The 15,990-nt window shown below is 40.4% G+C and overlaps 1 protein-coding gene across 1 annotated transcript in view; it reads right to left on the bottom strand.

Annotated features, from left to right (window-relative positions):
• LOC124712205 (odorant receptor Or2-like) overlaps positions 1-15,704 on the bottom strand; it is a 62,463-nt gene extending 46,759 nt beyond the window's left edge. The window contains exon 1 of the mRNA XM_047242502.1: positions 14,926-15,704. Coding sequence (XP_047098458.1) covers positions 14,926-15,704 — 779 coding nt within the window. The remainder of the gene's footprint in view (positions 1-14,925) is intronic.
• Positions 15,705-15,990: the final 286 nt, after the last annotated feature.

Below are 15,990 nucleotides of genomic sequence, written 5' to 3'. Positions count from 1 at the left end.
CTCACACCAACTGAAAACGTCTGGTCAATGGTGACCGAGCAACTGGTTCGTCACAATACGCCCGTCACTACTCTTGATGAACTGTGGTATCGTGTTGAAGCTGCATGGGCAGCTGTACCTGTACACGCCATCCATGCTCTGTTTGACTCAATTCCCAGGCGTATCAAGGCCGTTATTACGGCCAGAGGTGGTTGTTCAGGGTACGGATTTCTCAGGTTCTATGCACCAAAATTGCGTGAAAATGTAATCACATGTCAGTTCTAGTGTAATATATTTGTCCAATGAGTACCCGTTTATCATCTGCATTTCTTCTTGGTGTAGCAATTTTAATGACCTGTAGTATATATTTACGACTATAGCTAATTTTATAGCATGAGCAGTTCGCAGCAGGACTATCACTTGGTAAAGCTCCTCAAAGAATAACGTCTTTAATGCTTGTTAATAAGATGAAACAACTGAAAAGCAATACAGACACGAATATCTCACGAAACAAATATTATCAAATGCACAATGCTATGCTTCTGTAGGTACAATTGCAATTTGGTGCTAGAAGCAGGACATTGTGTAGGGTATTCGTGTATTGAAGAGTTAGCTATAGCGTTTTTAATGTGAAATGTCACTGCCTCATCCACAGTACACAGCAAATAAACAGGACAGATATCTGTTTACATTAATGGATAGCTAGGTGTTGTAGGCCGTTAGCGTTGTGTAAAGAGCTAAATTTCATCCACTGTAATGCTCCATGTTGGATAGAATGTGGATTACCTGACGCATACACCAACTGACTGGAAGTCTCCAGACACCTATTAACGGACATTAATCTGAATGTGTCCACCCTTTCCTCTATGATTGCTTGGACACTGCTAACGACATTTCCAGTGAGATGTCTTTGGAGGAATGACAGCCGGTTCTTCCAGAAGAGGCGAAACCAGAGACGACAGTGACTTTGGACGTTGGTGACTGGAGTTAAGGCGACTCTCTAATGGATTCCAAAGTATTACATTATTTCATATCCGGCCTCTGGGCATTCCATCTCATTTGAGTATCGTTATTGTTCTCAGACCACTGTCTCAATGCTGCTGCTTTACGACAGGGTGCATTAGTATTCTCATAGAAACAGTCATCGCCGCTGAACTGCTCGTCGACTGTACACAGTAGACCATGCAGTAAATTCTGTTCATATCGTGCTGCATTCAGCGTTTTCTTGTGCGCAATAGCAGGACAACCCGCTAATTTTGAAAAACGCCTCATCCATTACATTATCTCTTGCACATTTCACTTTTGGCACTACACATTATTGCAGATAATGTTATCCAGTATTCTGACAAATCGAAGTCCTGCGATTGGATTCCCAAAGGGTGCAGTGTGACTCACAACTCAAAGTCACTCCTTTTCAGTCCTTCCTCATCCTGTGGCGTCGCTCTTTAGATCACGTACAGTGATGCTTAGCATTCGCTACAGGAATGTGTTTATTCTGAGGAGCATTTCTACCATTGCACCCCATTCTTTTTAACTCCTGTGTACAGTAACTGTGCTACCTGGTAGCACTTTGTAACTCACGAGTGATTTACTCTACTGATTTATTGTGACTTTTGAGAACCACATTCAGTAACGCTAGATTGTTCCAGTCTGATGATTAGTGATCATCGAACATTGCAGAGTGTGGTTTTACAATATTGCATGAAGTCTGCCTGCTCTTGTTTTAGCTGTGGTTGTTACTTTGCATTTCCACTTCACAGTCACATCGCCAGCAGTCGATTTGGGCAGCTTTACGAAGACTGAAATGTTTTTAATGAAATAAAGAGCAAACGAATACAATGGGTGGGCTATGTAACCCGTATGCTAGATGGAAGACAGGCAAAAGAGGCACTAGAGGGGAAACCAAACACCACACACCCCATTGGACGTCCAAGGCAGCGCTAGAAGGATTACCTGACGAAGGACCTAACAGCCCTGGGCATTGAAGACATTTGGAGGAACCGGGCACAAAACAGGAAGGAATCGAGGCAGTTGTGGAAGCAGCGTGCGGTCTGCAGGACCTGTGATCGCTGGGTATCTATCGACATCTATCTATTTCTTAGTCAGATGACATCCAATGACTGTTGCATGTCCGAAGTCACTGAGCCCTCCTGTCTAACCCATTCGGCTATTACTCCTTCTCTACTGATAACACAATACTCTGCACATCCTTTTATACTCCTGAATCCATCTAATCCACCTGTTGTGACATCTAGTGCTCGATTCCACATTATGTAGCAGAGTATTGATACGTTTGATATGATAATGTATCAACACACTTTCAGGTGGGGAGTTTGGTGCAGTAGCTCTTCAGATAGAACGAAGAGGAATATGGTAAACGAGGTGAGTAGGAGGGTAAGGAAATTTCTGGATCAAAAAAGACCATGAATGAGGTTGAACCGATTATGCTTAGTGATATCATCATTGTCAGTGGGGAGCCATGGGCCCTCCCCTCTCCCGCTATCGCCAACCAATCAAGTATTAAAAATGATATCACCAGTAAAACATCGAAGATGATGGAACAAAATAACACTCATGCTCATAAATTGAGGATAATGCTGATACATGGTGAAACAACGCTCTGATGGGCGGTTTCCGGGTTTAAATCACCTCGGACTATGACCATGCGGTGCAATTGACCTGCGGTCGTCACACGGTGGCACTGGCAGCAGTCCATATATACAGAGGTGTGTTCGTGCATGTCAGAGTACGGTGGAGTGAGTAAGTGTGCAGACGTTTTCAGACTTTCTAGTGGTCACTGTGTGCTGAAAATGGCTCAAAAAACACATGTTGATGACGTTATGATAGTTAGAATACTAGGGCGCCTGGAGGCTGGTCAAACACAGCAGGTCGTAGCATGGGCCCTCCATGTGACACAAAGTGTGATCTCAAGATTATGGCAACGATTCCAGCAGACAAGAAACGTGTCCAGGCGCTACACTACGGGACGTCTACAGTGTACAACACCACAAGAAGACCGATATTTCACCATCAGTGGCCGCAGACGGCCACGGAGTACTGCAGGTAACCTTGCTCGGGACCTTACCGTAGCCACTAGAAGAGTTGTCTCCAAACACACAGTTTACAGACGACTGAAATGACATGGTTTTTTCGCCCGGACACCTGCAAGGTGCATTCCACTGACCCCTGGTGACAGGACAGCCCTTAAATCCAGGTGTCAAGACACAGTACATGGTCACTGGAACAGTGGTCCCAGGTTATGTTCATAGCCGGGTTTTCATCTGGCGTGAACCAGGAACCAGATACCAACCCCTTAATATCCTTGAAAGGGACCTGTATAGAGGTCGTGGTTTGATGGTGTGGGGTGGGATTATGAATGGTGCACGTACACCCCGGCATGTCTTTGAAAGAGGAACTGTAAGAGGTCAGGTGTATCGGGACGTCATTTTGCACCAGTATGTCCGCCTTTTCAGGGGTGCAGTGGGTCCCACCTTCCTCTTGATGGATGATAATGCACGGCCCCACTGAGCTGCCATCGTGGAGGAGTATCTTGAAACAGAAGATATCAGGTGAATGGAGTCGACTGCCTGTTCTCCAGACCTAAACCCCATCGAGCTCATCTGGGATGCTCTCTGTCGACGTATCACTGCACGTCTTCAAACCCCTAGGACACTTCAGGAGCTCCGACAGGCACTGATGCAAGAATGGGAGGCTATACCCCATCAGCTGCTCGACCACTTGATCCAGAGTATGCCAACCCGTTGTGCGGCCTGTGTACGTGTGCATAGTGATCATAGCCCATATTGATGTCGGGATACATGCGCAGGAAACAGTGGCGTTTTGTAGCACATGTGTTTCGGGACGGTTTTCTCAACTTTTCACCAATACCGTGGACTTACAGATCTGTGTCGTGTGTCTATTCTATTAGCGCCAGTTTTGTGTAGTGCCACGTTGAGTGGCACCATATTCTGCAGTTATCCTTAATTTATGAGGATCAGTGTTTTTGTGTTAATGCGAAATTCAAAATTCTCTTCCTCTCCCCTTTCCTCCCTCCTATCTCCAACAAATCATAGTGCAGTATTAAAATGAATGAGCGAATGGCACAAAATCGTTGATGATGGAAACAGAACTACCTGTTTTGTGAGAACTAGTTATCAATAATTATAAAAAGTTTCCGTGATCTTGACAAGTAAAAGATCGCTTATAAGAATCCAATAACTTCCATTTTTAATTGTTTCAAAGATATTTTTATCTACCTCTGTGTATAATCAGTGCAATATTATTATTTTAAAACATAATAACGGGGCAAATAACATATTTTTTTCTGACAGTAGAAGATGATTGTGCACATAGACAGTACACCTCTGTCACAATATTAAACTGAACTGAAATCTTTCCAGGCCCCAATGGAAACCTGTCAAATTCTGTAATGAATGTGTTGCTGTGTTAGACCCTCTTCTAACTACAATCTGTCGTTGATATCTTGAACAAAGAAACGTGCCCAGTTCAAGAAAAAAGGCACAGGTCGCAACCTGCCGCAAGAAATGTGGTAGAAGTGAACCACAAAACTACCGTCCAAATCATTTACATCTATTTGTTGTAGATTCTTAGAACATATTCTGATCTCAAACATAATGAGATGTTTTGAACAGAATGATCTCCTCAAGACCAACCACCATGCATTTCGAAAACATCGATTATGTAAAACCTAACTCGCACTTTTCTCACGTGACATGCTGAAAGCTTTGGATCAAGGCAACCAGGTAGATGCAGTGTTTCTTGATTTCGGGAAAGCATTTAACTCAGTACTGCACCTACGGTTATTGTAAAATGTAAGATGATATAGGGTATCAAGAGAAATTTTAACTGAGGACTTTTTGGTAGAAAAGACACAGCATGTTATCTTGGATCAGGGCCATCGTCACAGGTACAAGTAACTTTAGGTGGGCCCCAGAAGAAATGTACTGGGACCCTTGCTGTTCATGTTGTATACTAACGACCTTGCAGATGATGCAGTTATCTATAATGAAGTACTATATGAGAGAAACTGCATGAGTATTCACTAATACTCAATCAGATCTTGATAAGATTTCAAAGTGGTGCAGAGATTGGTAACATGCTCTAAATGTTGAGAAATGTAAAATTTTGCTCTTCACAAAACGAAAAAACGTAGTATCCTATAGCTATAACATCAACGAGTCACTTTCGGAAATCGGCTAACTGATATAAATACCTGGGTGTAGCACTTCGTAAATGTATGGAATAGAATGATCAGACAGGCTGAGTCGTGGAAAAAGCAGGTGGAAGACTTAGATTTATTGATAGAATACTGGGAAAGGCAATCAGACTACAAAGGAGATCACTTACAAATCATTCGTGTGACCTGTTCTAGACTACTTCTCAACTGTGTGGGACCTGTACCAAATATAACCAACAGAGGATATTGAATGTATACAGAGAAGAGTAGCACGAATGGTTACAGGTTTGCTTAATTCATGGGAGAGTGTCACAGAGGAAGGGAACGATAACTATCTACAAAAAAAGTTGTTTATGGAATGACTCACCTATCACATCATCATTTTCATTAGGAGCTACGTGTCATTTGCTATCGAATACTGACTGCATATATAATAGACTCTCTGTAAACAACTGAAAATCAGGATTCCTTTGTAAAATGTAATTAACAAATTAGTAATACATAGTTCTCGAATATGAGTTTTTTAATACTATTCTTTAAACCCTGAAAACACTAAATGAAATCAACTGCTGATTTATGTTACAGTTCCTTAGTGTCCCCACCATATCGCTGAACTTTTAAAAACATTCAAAATATGGTGTTGGTGCAAAACAAAAGAGAGCTTTAAATTACTTACTTTTCATGTATGTGATGCTTACTAATTCGCAATATTCTAAAATGTTTGCAAAATTCATCACCAATGAAAAAGGAGCAATGTGTATGTCTATGATCACAATGTTAACAGCAGGCATCACAATGTTATTTTTCCCTTACATCTGTCAATTTGGTGTCTATGAAAGATGATTTGAACTCTTAAGTACGTGTAGAGGGAGTAGACAGTGAAGATAATGCAACACTAGGAAAACTTAGTGATAACTATCATTCCAAATGATTGGGACCAAGTTGAGTTTAGGTATAAAACATAGTATCATAGGTGAAAACTCAAATTAATTATTTAAATCATCTCTGATGCCTGTCAAATGCCACAATATTCTAAAATGTCTGAAAAATGTGTCACCAATGCAGGTGTAATGTTTATGTTACAACTATGTCTAAATATGTCAATTTATTCAATCTGATGATGTGTAGCTACATTAGATAATGTCTTTTGTGGCCAATTTAGGAGGGGAGTGAAGATAATGCATTACTATAAGGAATACAGCAGATGGCAAGAGTGACAACCGACTGAACAAACTGCTGCACTGAGAACTATGGCTAGCTGAAATTGCAATCAACTACTCAAACATATAATAAAACTGGCACCACATGGACAATACGATTAATGCCAAGCAGGAAGAAACAAGGTGTTCGATTTTAGAAAGGGAGAAGGTGTTTTCTGATAACACATCACTTAATCTGCAGAACGACATGCTTTGTTTACACCCATTCATGGGGCGACCAAATACGATGATAGAGAGATGTGACATTTCGAAATAAAGTGCCTGAAACGATATCTCGAAAATAAAAAAAATCTTTATCATTTATTGTGTAGTATGTAGTATTTGACACACTTTGAAAGCAAATAAAATATCTCTGCATCTAAAATGTTTTTGCATATTGGTACAAGTGATAAAAACTGCTGTTAAGCATCATTCTGTTTCGTCACAATTTCCATTTGACTACCACACATGCAAGCTCTATGGACCATCAAACTAAATGTTTGTGAAGTGTCTGTATAAGTTATTAACACATGCGCAGTTGGAAAACTTCTCATGATGTGCAAGAACTCCATAAAAATTCCCATGAAAATAGAATTGTAATATATGTGACATCTAGCACACTTTAACAGCAAATGGTTCTTCAAATTAAATACTTCCGCATCTAAATTACCTGTGTTACTTATCATAATACAACCAGCTCACATATTGGTACTACTTAAATGGATTATGGGTTAGCAGATGACTGCATTAAATTCATCTAAATATGTAAGAATTTTTTACATATTAGCTCTACTGCTGTTCTAGCTTACATTTGTAAATGGACCACGTCTAAAAGTCAGCGAAGCTCGGCACACATTGCAAGCAAATTAAATGTTTCCATACTTAATTTGTCTCTAAATAACTTCACCAAGATTTGACAAAGTAAACACTAACAACATTGCAAAAAAAGTTAAATAGTACCCTCATTATTTTACCCAATATAGGTAAAATATGATGTTTTTTTATGAATCAGACCGCTCTCACACTTTATTTTAGCTCATCTTCAGGCGATGATCGATGCCCCTTGAAGTTCCTCTTCAGTATATAGTGTTTCATTACCGTGTGAATTAGTCCCCACCACTTTCGAAGACAAGAATACTAACCCCTCTACCAGTTCATTCAGGTCGATAAATGCAGGCAATTGTCGGAGACCATCTTGAGCGCAATCTTTATTCGTTCCTGTAAGTATCATCATCATCTTCATCATCTTCGTCTTCTTTCTCTCTTTACGTTTCATATTCCTCATCAGATCTTCCTCGTCTTCTCCACCTTCTACTTTCATGAATGCATTGTTCCTAATGTCTTCATCTGCCTTCTTTCGGAGAAAGTGTCCCAGTCTCTGAGAAGTGGGTCTGATGATAATTTAAACTAAATTCTTCTTGAATCATATCTTTCTCTCCTACGACAAAACCAGATGAAATTTTTTGTACCCAACATTAGCGACAGCTTCACGCGTATCTGAAATTGAGAATAATGTTAATAACTCTGTAAAGCCATGATAGGAAACTATATAACTGCTGTTATTTTACATTTTCACTCATTAATTCTCATGGGAAGTTGACGAGCATGGTTCCTGAATCGCATCTTCATGTCGAATTACAAAACCTGGTGAGATTAGTTGTAAACAACACAAAAAGAAAGTCGGAAACCAAGAATAAGATAATACAACATACGTAATGTTGTATTTATCATACTCATTCACTGTGTTACTTGTGAAAGACTGAAAATTAAAAATATATTCACATACTTAATTCATACAAAATTAGCTATATCCAGCCATGTGTTGGTGTGTGCCATTCTTATTAAATGAGATGTAATGAAAGGAGGAAGCACACATTCTAACTTGGTTAACACCAAAACGCTAGCTGGTGTGGTAGTATGTTATCCTTAGATGTTAGTGATTTTCTGAATCTAGGCAGTGTTTTGCCACACTTAAATAAGTAAGTGTATTTAATATACATTATAGCTCCTTCCACACTCTCTCTCTGCCTTTCTCCTCCCCCTATCTTTCTCCATCTCTTCCTCCTCCCTCTCTCTCTCTCTCTCTCTCTCTCTGCGCTTCTCCTCCTCCCCCCTCTCTATATCCATTTCCTCACTTCCTCCTTTTTTGTCTTGTGTCCCTCTTACTGACCTAGAGCATTATTTATTATTGTGGCAAACGAGACTTTGACTGGAAATTGAAATCCCTTAATATGACTGGGTAAATCGATTGGGATAATATGTATATGGGATATGAGACAGACGTCTCCAACTGCTGGATGTCTGAGCATAGTACTTTCAATGACAGTATTTCACATAGTTTTAATCTCTGGTGGTATTAGAAAATTTGGGGCTATTCACACTCTGTAGTAACATTATAAACACAACACGGCCATTTAAAAATTATACAGCCTATGCCTGTCTTCAATTTGGGTGTTTATTGTGTAAAAATTGGAAGTGCATTGTTCAAGATTTTTTTGAGATTTTTCGTTACAAAGTTTCCTCTTTATATATTGCACTTCTTTACATACATCGGTTTGTTTCTTTTGTCGTCTTTCTTAAAGTTCTCCAACGTTCTTTCTCTACCCCCACATAACCACCGATTTTACTTCACAAATAACAGTCTCTTGAATTTCTTTCGTATTAGGTACCTCAAACACGAGTATGGTGTCTGAATTCGGTTTCAGCCGTTGCGCCTTCTATATCTAACATTCTGGAGGAAGAATATGTGTGTTTTGCGTTTCTTCATGGGCTTCCGTTTGATTTATTGCTAGGATCTTATTTCAACGCTTTTTTAAGATCGTTAATTCTCGTCTCATTTCCTCATTCACCTCCCCCTCCTGAAATGAACTCTTACAAAACCAGCTATAGGTAACTGCTTATTTTCTTATGATGTTACTAAGCTCTTCCTTTCATTTTCTTTATTTTTGTTAATTCTCTGTCTCGCTTTCTCGTTGACCACCCCATCCTTAATAGATTTTATCTAAGCTTCCCTGTATTATTTCCACTTCTCCTCATCATATCCCTTTACTGACGACATTTCTATACTTGAAAGTCAAAAGTACAAAACACAAGGCTAAGTAACTGCCTCCACGGAAAATTTACAAAACAACTCAAAAGTTTCGCGTACAACAGAAATTTCAAACTACGCTCAACTGGCATTTTTGCAACACTTACGTTTATTACTGCGACCGTTGGTGTCATGTCGCAGGCTGTGCAGCTCCCTTTGGCGTCGAGATGTTCGCCTCGAACGACTGTGATCAAAAATTATATAGAACACTTCGTCTTGTGTCTTACCACTGCAATTCGAGATGCTGTAGATTAGTGTTTCACACACGCACTGTTGGTGATAGGGCACACTTATTATTCTCTCCACATGTAGACACATAGCTCTATTGTTCAATAGTCATTATGGAATTTCAGTTACTATCCTCCACCGAAGAGCAGTCTTCCTTTTACGCATAGCCAGATGTAAAGCTCCTCATTCCTCTCTTCATTAATGTCCTTGCAAGTTTAAATTTTTCAGCTATCGGACTATCGGAATCAAGGATGGCAGCTTAAAATATAGATCACACTTGGTTACAAAAAATAACCTGGCTATAGGCCTAGCAACAATACGTGGCTCTTATAAAATGTAAATATTGAATTTATTTGATTATAAAATGAAAAACGTCACTTTAAAATTATAAAAGTACAACTCAAATTACTTCGATTTATTTTTCCTGCACGTGACACACTTCCCTAACAATGCCTTCGCTCGTCTAGTCTCAACTGACATTTATGTTTCACATTTATTAATCAGATGATAGCTGATCACGCAAGCCCTTTCATATATGTTGTACTTTTGATATGTTTCTTCGCGACAAAGACTGATTCTCAAACGCGGCTCAGTATCAAACATAATTCTCTTAATAAACTCCGCACGTCTTTCCCCGAAATAATTGAAATTATTTAATAATCATGGTCCGTGATTGCATTTAAGTTGTTAATTTTTATTTTTTAGATGAACGGTTTCGATCTTCTATGGGAGCATCAGTTCTACATTCCTTTGATGACAATAGGAATCGCTGGCGTGGAGCAAGTCCGTCCTTGCTGGCGTGGAGAACTCTACAGTGTAGATCTGATGATGAACTGACAGAAGATCAAAATCGGTCATCTAAATAATAAAAATTAACAACTTAAATCCTATCACAACAGTTTCCACACAATCAGTTTCCACACAATCCGTTTCCACACAATCAATCAGTTTCCACACAATCAGTTTCCACACAATCAGTTTCCACACAAACAACAAAATACAAAACAAAATAATTTACAACATTAAAACAAACAGCCCACTATATCACAAATCAGGTATATACAAATTAACTTGTGACAGCTGTTCTTGCTACTACATAGGACAGACAGGAAGAAATTTTGAAATCCGATACAAAGAGCACACTGACGCACTCCGTTTAAATAATTTAAATAAATCCACTTTTGCAGCCCATCTAGCCCAAAATAATCATTCAATCACAAATATAAAAACCAACCTCCACATTATACACATTGTAGACGAAGGAATAAAAATTGACCTCTTGGAACAACTGGAAATTTTCATGGATAACAATAAAACAACCCACACCATCTTAAATGAACAAATTGATTTAGTAAATAACCCATTCTTCCGAAATTTTAAAGAGTCCTTAAATTTGAAAAACTAATAAATACTGTTCTCATACACTTCCATACCCGTTCCCCACCTCGCTCATACCACACCTAAACACCTTCTTCTCTATCTCTTTTTTACTCTCTCTCTCTCTCTCTCTCTCTCTCTCTCTCTCTCACACACACACACACACACACACACACACACACACACACACAATCTTCTCTCTCTCTCCCTCCCTCCCTCCCTCCCACCGCATCCCTCCCTCTTCTCCCCCCCCCCCCCCCGACATCCCCATACGTATACTTCCCTCTTTACTGAGCTATGAGAAACATGCCAAACATAACTTCACTATCATAAATATTGTCCTGAACACTTTGTTGTAAATTTTATAAATAGCATAAGGAAACATTGCAGTGTAAAAACATAATACTAGTTTTTATAAAGGAAGTAATGTAATAAATATGTATTTTATTACGAATGCCAAACAAAACGAAAAATGAACTCTTTGGGGACAACAACAGCCACACTCTTTGGTTTCTTTATATTTTGTAAGGTATGTGGGAGTCACCATCGGTGGAAAAATGCTTGTTTCACTTGATATTTAACGATACTGGAAAGCATTCATTATGTTTTCGAGAGCAGTGCCTGCCACAAGAATAAAAACAATGATTAATACCATCAAATTAATGTTACAGTCTTAATATTCTTCCCACATACAGTGCTCACTTTTTCGTCTCTATATTTGCCACAAATCCACGACCCCCACAATACTCCAAACTAAATTGCATCATCTGGTGATGAATCGCCAGGCGATGCGAAACCGGTCATGAACAAATAAAAATTGACGAAAAAACGGCGATTGTTTACAGTAATTCCTGAAACCTTTAACAAGACATTCGCAGTGTTCCAAATCCAGAATGGATAAAAGTTTTATCACAACTGTGTTTATTACATAAATGATAACTGAACTACTTTTGTTCCACAAATTGTCGTAATACTTTTAACTATTGATTCCATTTCTTCTACAAACTGACGAAACACTTTTAACAATTTTGTATTTTTCACATTGTGTAACTGCTGAGGGTGATCTGAATTTTTATACTATCCCAAAATATCAGGTATGCCAAAACTGCTTCTAGCGCTTTTTATTGATTACTGGTTTCGATAGATCTGTGCCGTTATCATCGGAACTTCTAACACATTAGCAGACGTTCTTGATAGTCACAAACTTTCATGACACGTAGTGATTTTCATTATGTGACTTGCAAGTCCCACAATGATATCAGGCAATAAGTGAGAAAAACAGAGCTGTACGCCCTAAACAGTCTATAAAAATTACATGCAGTGCTTTACTTGTTCTCTTTGGTGTGGTCATAATGGAAATATAACAAGCCCAAAGGATTTAAGGAACTGGACACTTATTCGTGAAGAGCGGAGTTCAAGTTCCAGTCATACTGTTATATTTACACGTTCACGCTTCCCACTTCACTTAGAACAGATGAAGAAATGCTTCCTTCGACCTCAGTGGCCTGTTCCTTCCGTCATACCCAATCAACAGCAGTGGCATTCTGTCTGTGTCGAACTCATTGTCTAACCATACTGTTAATTCTAATCTGTTATTTTTAGCAAAAGTGCTATCCCTAAACGCCCTTCTCTCAGCCCATCTCATTCTCCAGAAAAGCTCGTGCAAAAGTAGGAGGAGGGCTACATTTTGACGTGCGAGGTGTAATTCGAATCACACAAAAACTTAGAGGTTTTCATATGTATAAACCATTGACACAAGTGAATGTAATCAGAAGATTCGCGCTTATATTCACGAACAAATGAGGAATCAAATCAAAGGCTTCTGGAACACTAATTTGCTAAGTAAGTACCGCAATGCTGCATCAAAGTTACAGTTTAGTGCTCTGCACGGCCACTCGTAAGTAATCAACGTCGGAAGTGCAGACAGGTAAGGCTAAAGAATAATATTTCGGCGAAATTTGTGTTACACGTAAGTGACTACTTGATCGTACAATACACTTCATTACGTATGCGAAGCCTGAGAAAAGAGACATCTTGCAACACTGCGAATTTTTATGGCACACCATATTAGCCGGTAACTGCACTCTGACTTTAAACTGATTCATTACCGTCGGTCAAGTCAGCGGATGTGGGCATGAGGTTTACTACAGAAGTCCTCATGTCCCCCTGCGAAAGAGAAAGTAGACGGAGCTCCGATGCGGCGTCACGGAATACAACGTGCTCAAACTTTTTAAGAAACGAATGCAAAATTCTATGGACTCACAGGTTCCCTATGCTGGAAGCGACACCCACTGATTGAACATATTTGCCAAGTGCATAAGTTTCCAGCTTAAGTCTTAAATCTTTTGTGTCAGATCACGTATTCTGTACTTTGCAGCACCGGTTATGGGCATTTACATAGTAAACCACTGAGCTGATGATTTAAATTGAAATTGGGTCACTGCATTAGCACACACTACGGGGACTTGAAACAGATGGGCAATAATGCGCTTCGACTAATGATTTGTCAGTGATTCCAGCGCTCTTGTAGGTAACCGTTCACCTTAGGGCCCTATATTACTATCTGTTGCGTATTCATCTATTTATCTGTTTGTGTCGGTTTTCTCTGTCACTAATTAAAGTGGTGCAGTGAGAAGCATCTGGGTTAGTATTCGAGAAGACAAATGTTCTTATTTCTGTTCGGACATTCAGATTTAAGTTTTTCCACTTTCCCTAAATAGCTTAAGGCAAATGCTGGGATGAATTCTTCGAAAAAGACATGCCATATTCCCTTTCTCTTACTTTTAAAATCAAATCTAGTGCTCCGTGTCTAATAACTTCGTCATTGACAGGCCATTAAACATAATATTCTTTCTTGCTTACTCTCAGTGTCGTGTACATTTTAAGTTCCACATCTGAGTAATCGCTATTACGTAAGGAGTCTTTGCTTATCACTTGATAGTTTTGTGCCCTAGGAGCACAAACGCAAAGTCGGGTACAACTCGAGGGCGAAGAAGATTAGCTGTGCTGTTTTCCAAAGTGAACCACCTTAGCATTTATTTTAAATGATCTGGATGACTGAATACGGAACTGTGATTTACCTTTCTCGAATCTGTGTACGGTTCCTTAACCACTCATTTGAGTCCTGTTTCGAAGAGATGATGCAGAAAATGGAGAAGAAAGCACCACTTCCTCCTGTTAGTGATGTGAGACGTGGTACATAGTGGGGGACAAACTCGAGGTATGTTACAGAGTGTTGTCTGCAACAGCAACAGAGTTGTAGAAGTCGGCACAGAATTTCTGTCTTTGGTAATAAAACTAAAATCATCTGTCTTCAGCTACTGTAACTTGTTCTTCAGCTCCAACTCTGTGTTTCAGTTTCCATCACTGGGATGTTCCTCTGAAATACCTCATGATGCTTATGCATAATTTAGCAAAAATTATGCCTAATTTTATGGTACCTGTGAAGCACCTCTCAGGATTGAGGAGTAGTAGCGGAACAGAGTCAGTCAAACTGTGGGAAATGCAATACTCAGGAATGACCGTACATTAACTGACGATAGAAACAGACCACGCAAGGCAGAGGAGCTGTACAGCTACACAGGTACTCGTATTATTCAACGATCGCACCATCTTTTTAAAAATCAACTGCTTTTCGAATCCTAACTGAATTTTAAGGTTACCTACTCAAATGTCACTATTTTCCTACTAATGGAGCATGCTTTACGATGTGGTTGATTCTAAACATTGTCTACATTTTTGTTTGCCTCCACTCTACTTTAGTTTATTTTTAGCTCAGTCTGATATAGCACACAATACTGAAGGCTACGATAGCGTCCACACCGTGCGTGGGACGAAAACAGTTGAATCTAACGTACCTGAGAATTTCCTGATGACTTTCGATGCAAAGGCAAAGGTCGCTGTACATTTTGTCGTGAGCCACGGAAGATGCACTCCGCCATGGGCGACCTTCACCTGCTCCACTCTCGCTCATCCTCAGCTTCCCAATCCTCAGCGCGAGCACCTCTAGCTGTGCGGCTACCAGTATCATGATCGTCGCGAACAGGCAGTCCATGCCGAAGCTAACTTCGGCCATCCACATGCCTGTCAAACACTGAACGGCGTACGAGAGTTCGTAGTAGCTGGTAGTGTTGTCCCAGGGGTGCTGCACGAAGGGAAGGCGCCGCTCACCGGGGTGGGCGATTAACGGCATCGGGAACCACACGAGGCCTTGCGAAGCCATGAACAGCAACATTCCCAGCGTGAGGCGGCCCGCTCGCATGCGGGACCTGTGGACAATGTTCTCCAGCGCAGGATCGCTGGAGCTGGGATCCTTCTGAGTCAACATCAGCGAGTCGACACGGCGGGCCATCGAATTGTACCGCCGTCGGTCCCGCGTGAAGAAGGCCATCTTCACCATACCGCTGCACATGGTGAAGGTGTTGGTCAGCACCAGCGTTGTGGCTTCGAGGTCTCGCCAGCTGAAGGAGACAGCCAGCGAACCTTCGACGAAGTTCCAGATGCCCAGTGCGAAAACGAAGATGACGTACAGTTCGAAAAGACGGAAATTACCTAAGGGCCACACTCCGAAGAGCCACAGGTGACGTATGTTGAGCTTGAGTACAGATCGTCCGCTCGAGGACCAGGAGAAAGGCATTTCCACATCCCCTCGTCGTGCACTGTCCATTGACTTAATTATACGTATCTACTGCACAGCACCCTATTGCTCCCTCTTGCGCTTGTGTGGGTTCGGTGCCAGCCTTGGACTGAATAAGCTCTGACTCAGCCACTTTCTTCCCAACGCGAGACGGAGGAGTGGGGAGTGCGAAATACTGTTGAAAACTTCAGATCACTCATTGTCCTGATCCAGACGAGTTGAAAGAGCCCTGTGTACATATATACATGACTGAGAGTGGCACAAATTACACAGAGATGAGATTTAA

This window comes from Schistocerca piceifrons, chromosome 8 (assembly GCF_021461385.2).
Source record: "Schistocerca piceifrons isolate TAMUIC-IGC-003096 chromosome 8, iqSchPice1.1, whole genome shotgun sequence".
NCBI lineage: Eukaryota > Metazoa > Arthropoda > Insecta > Orthoptera > Acrididae > Schistocerca > Schistocerca piceifrons.
The sequence above is the reverse complement of the archived record's forward strand: the minus strand, read 5'-3'. Positions and strand labels throughout refer to the sequence as shown.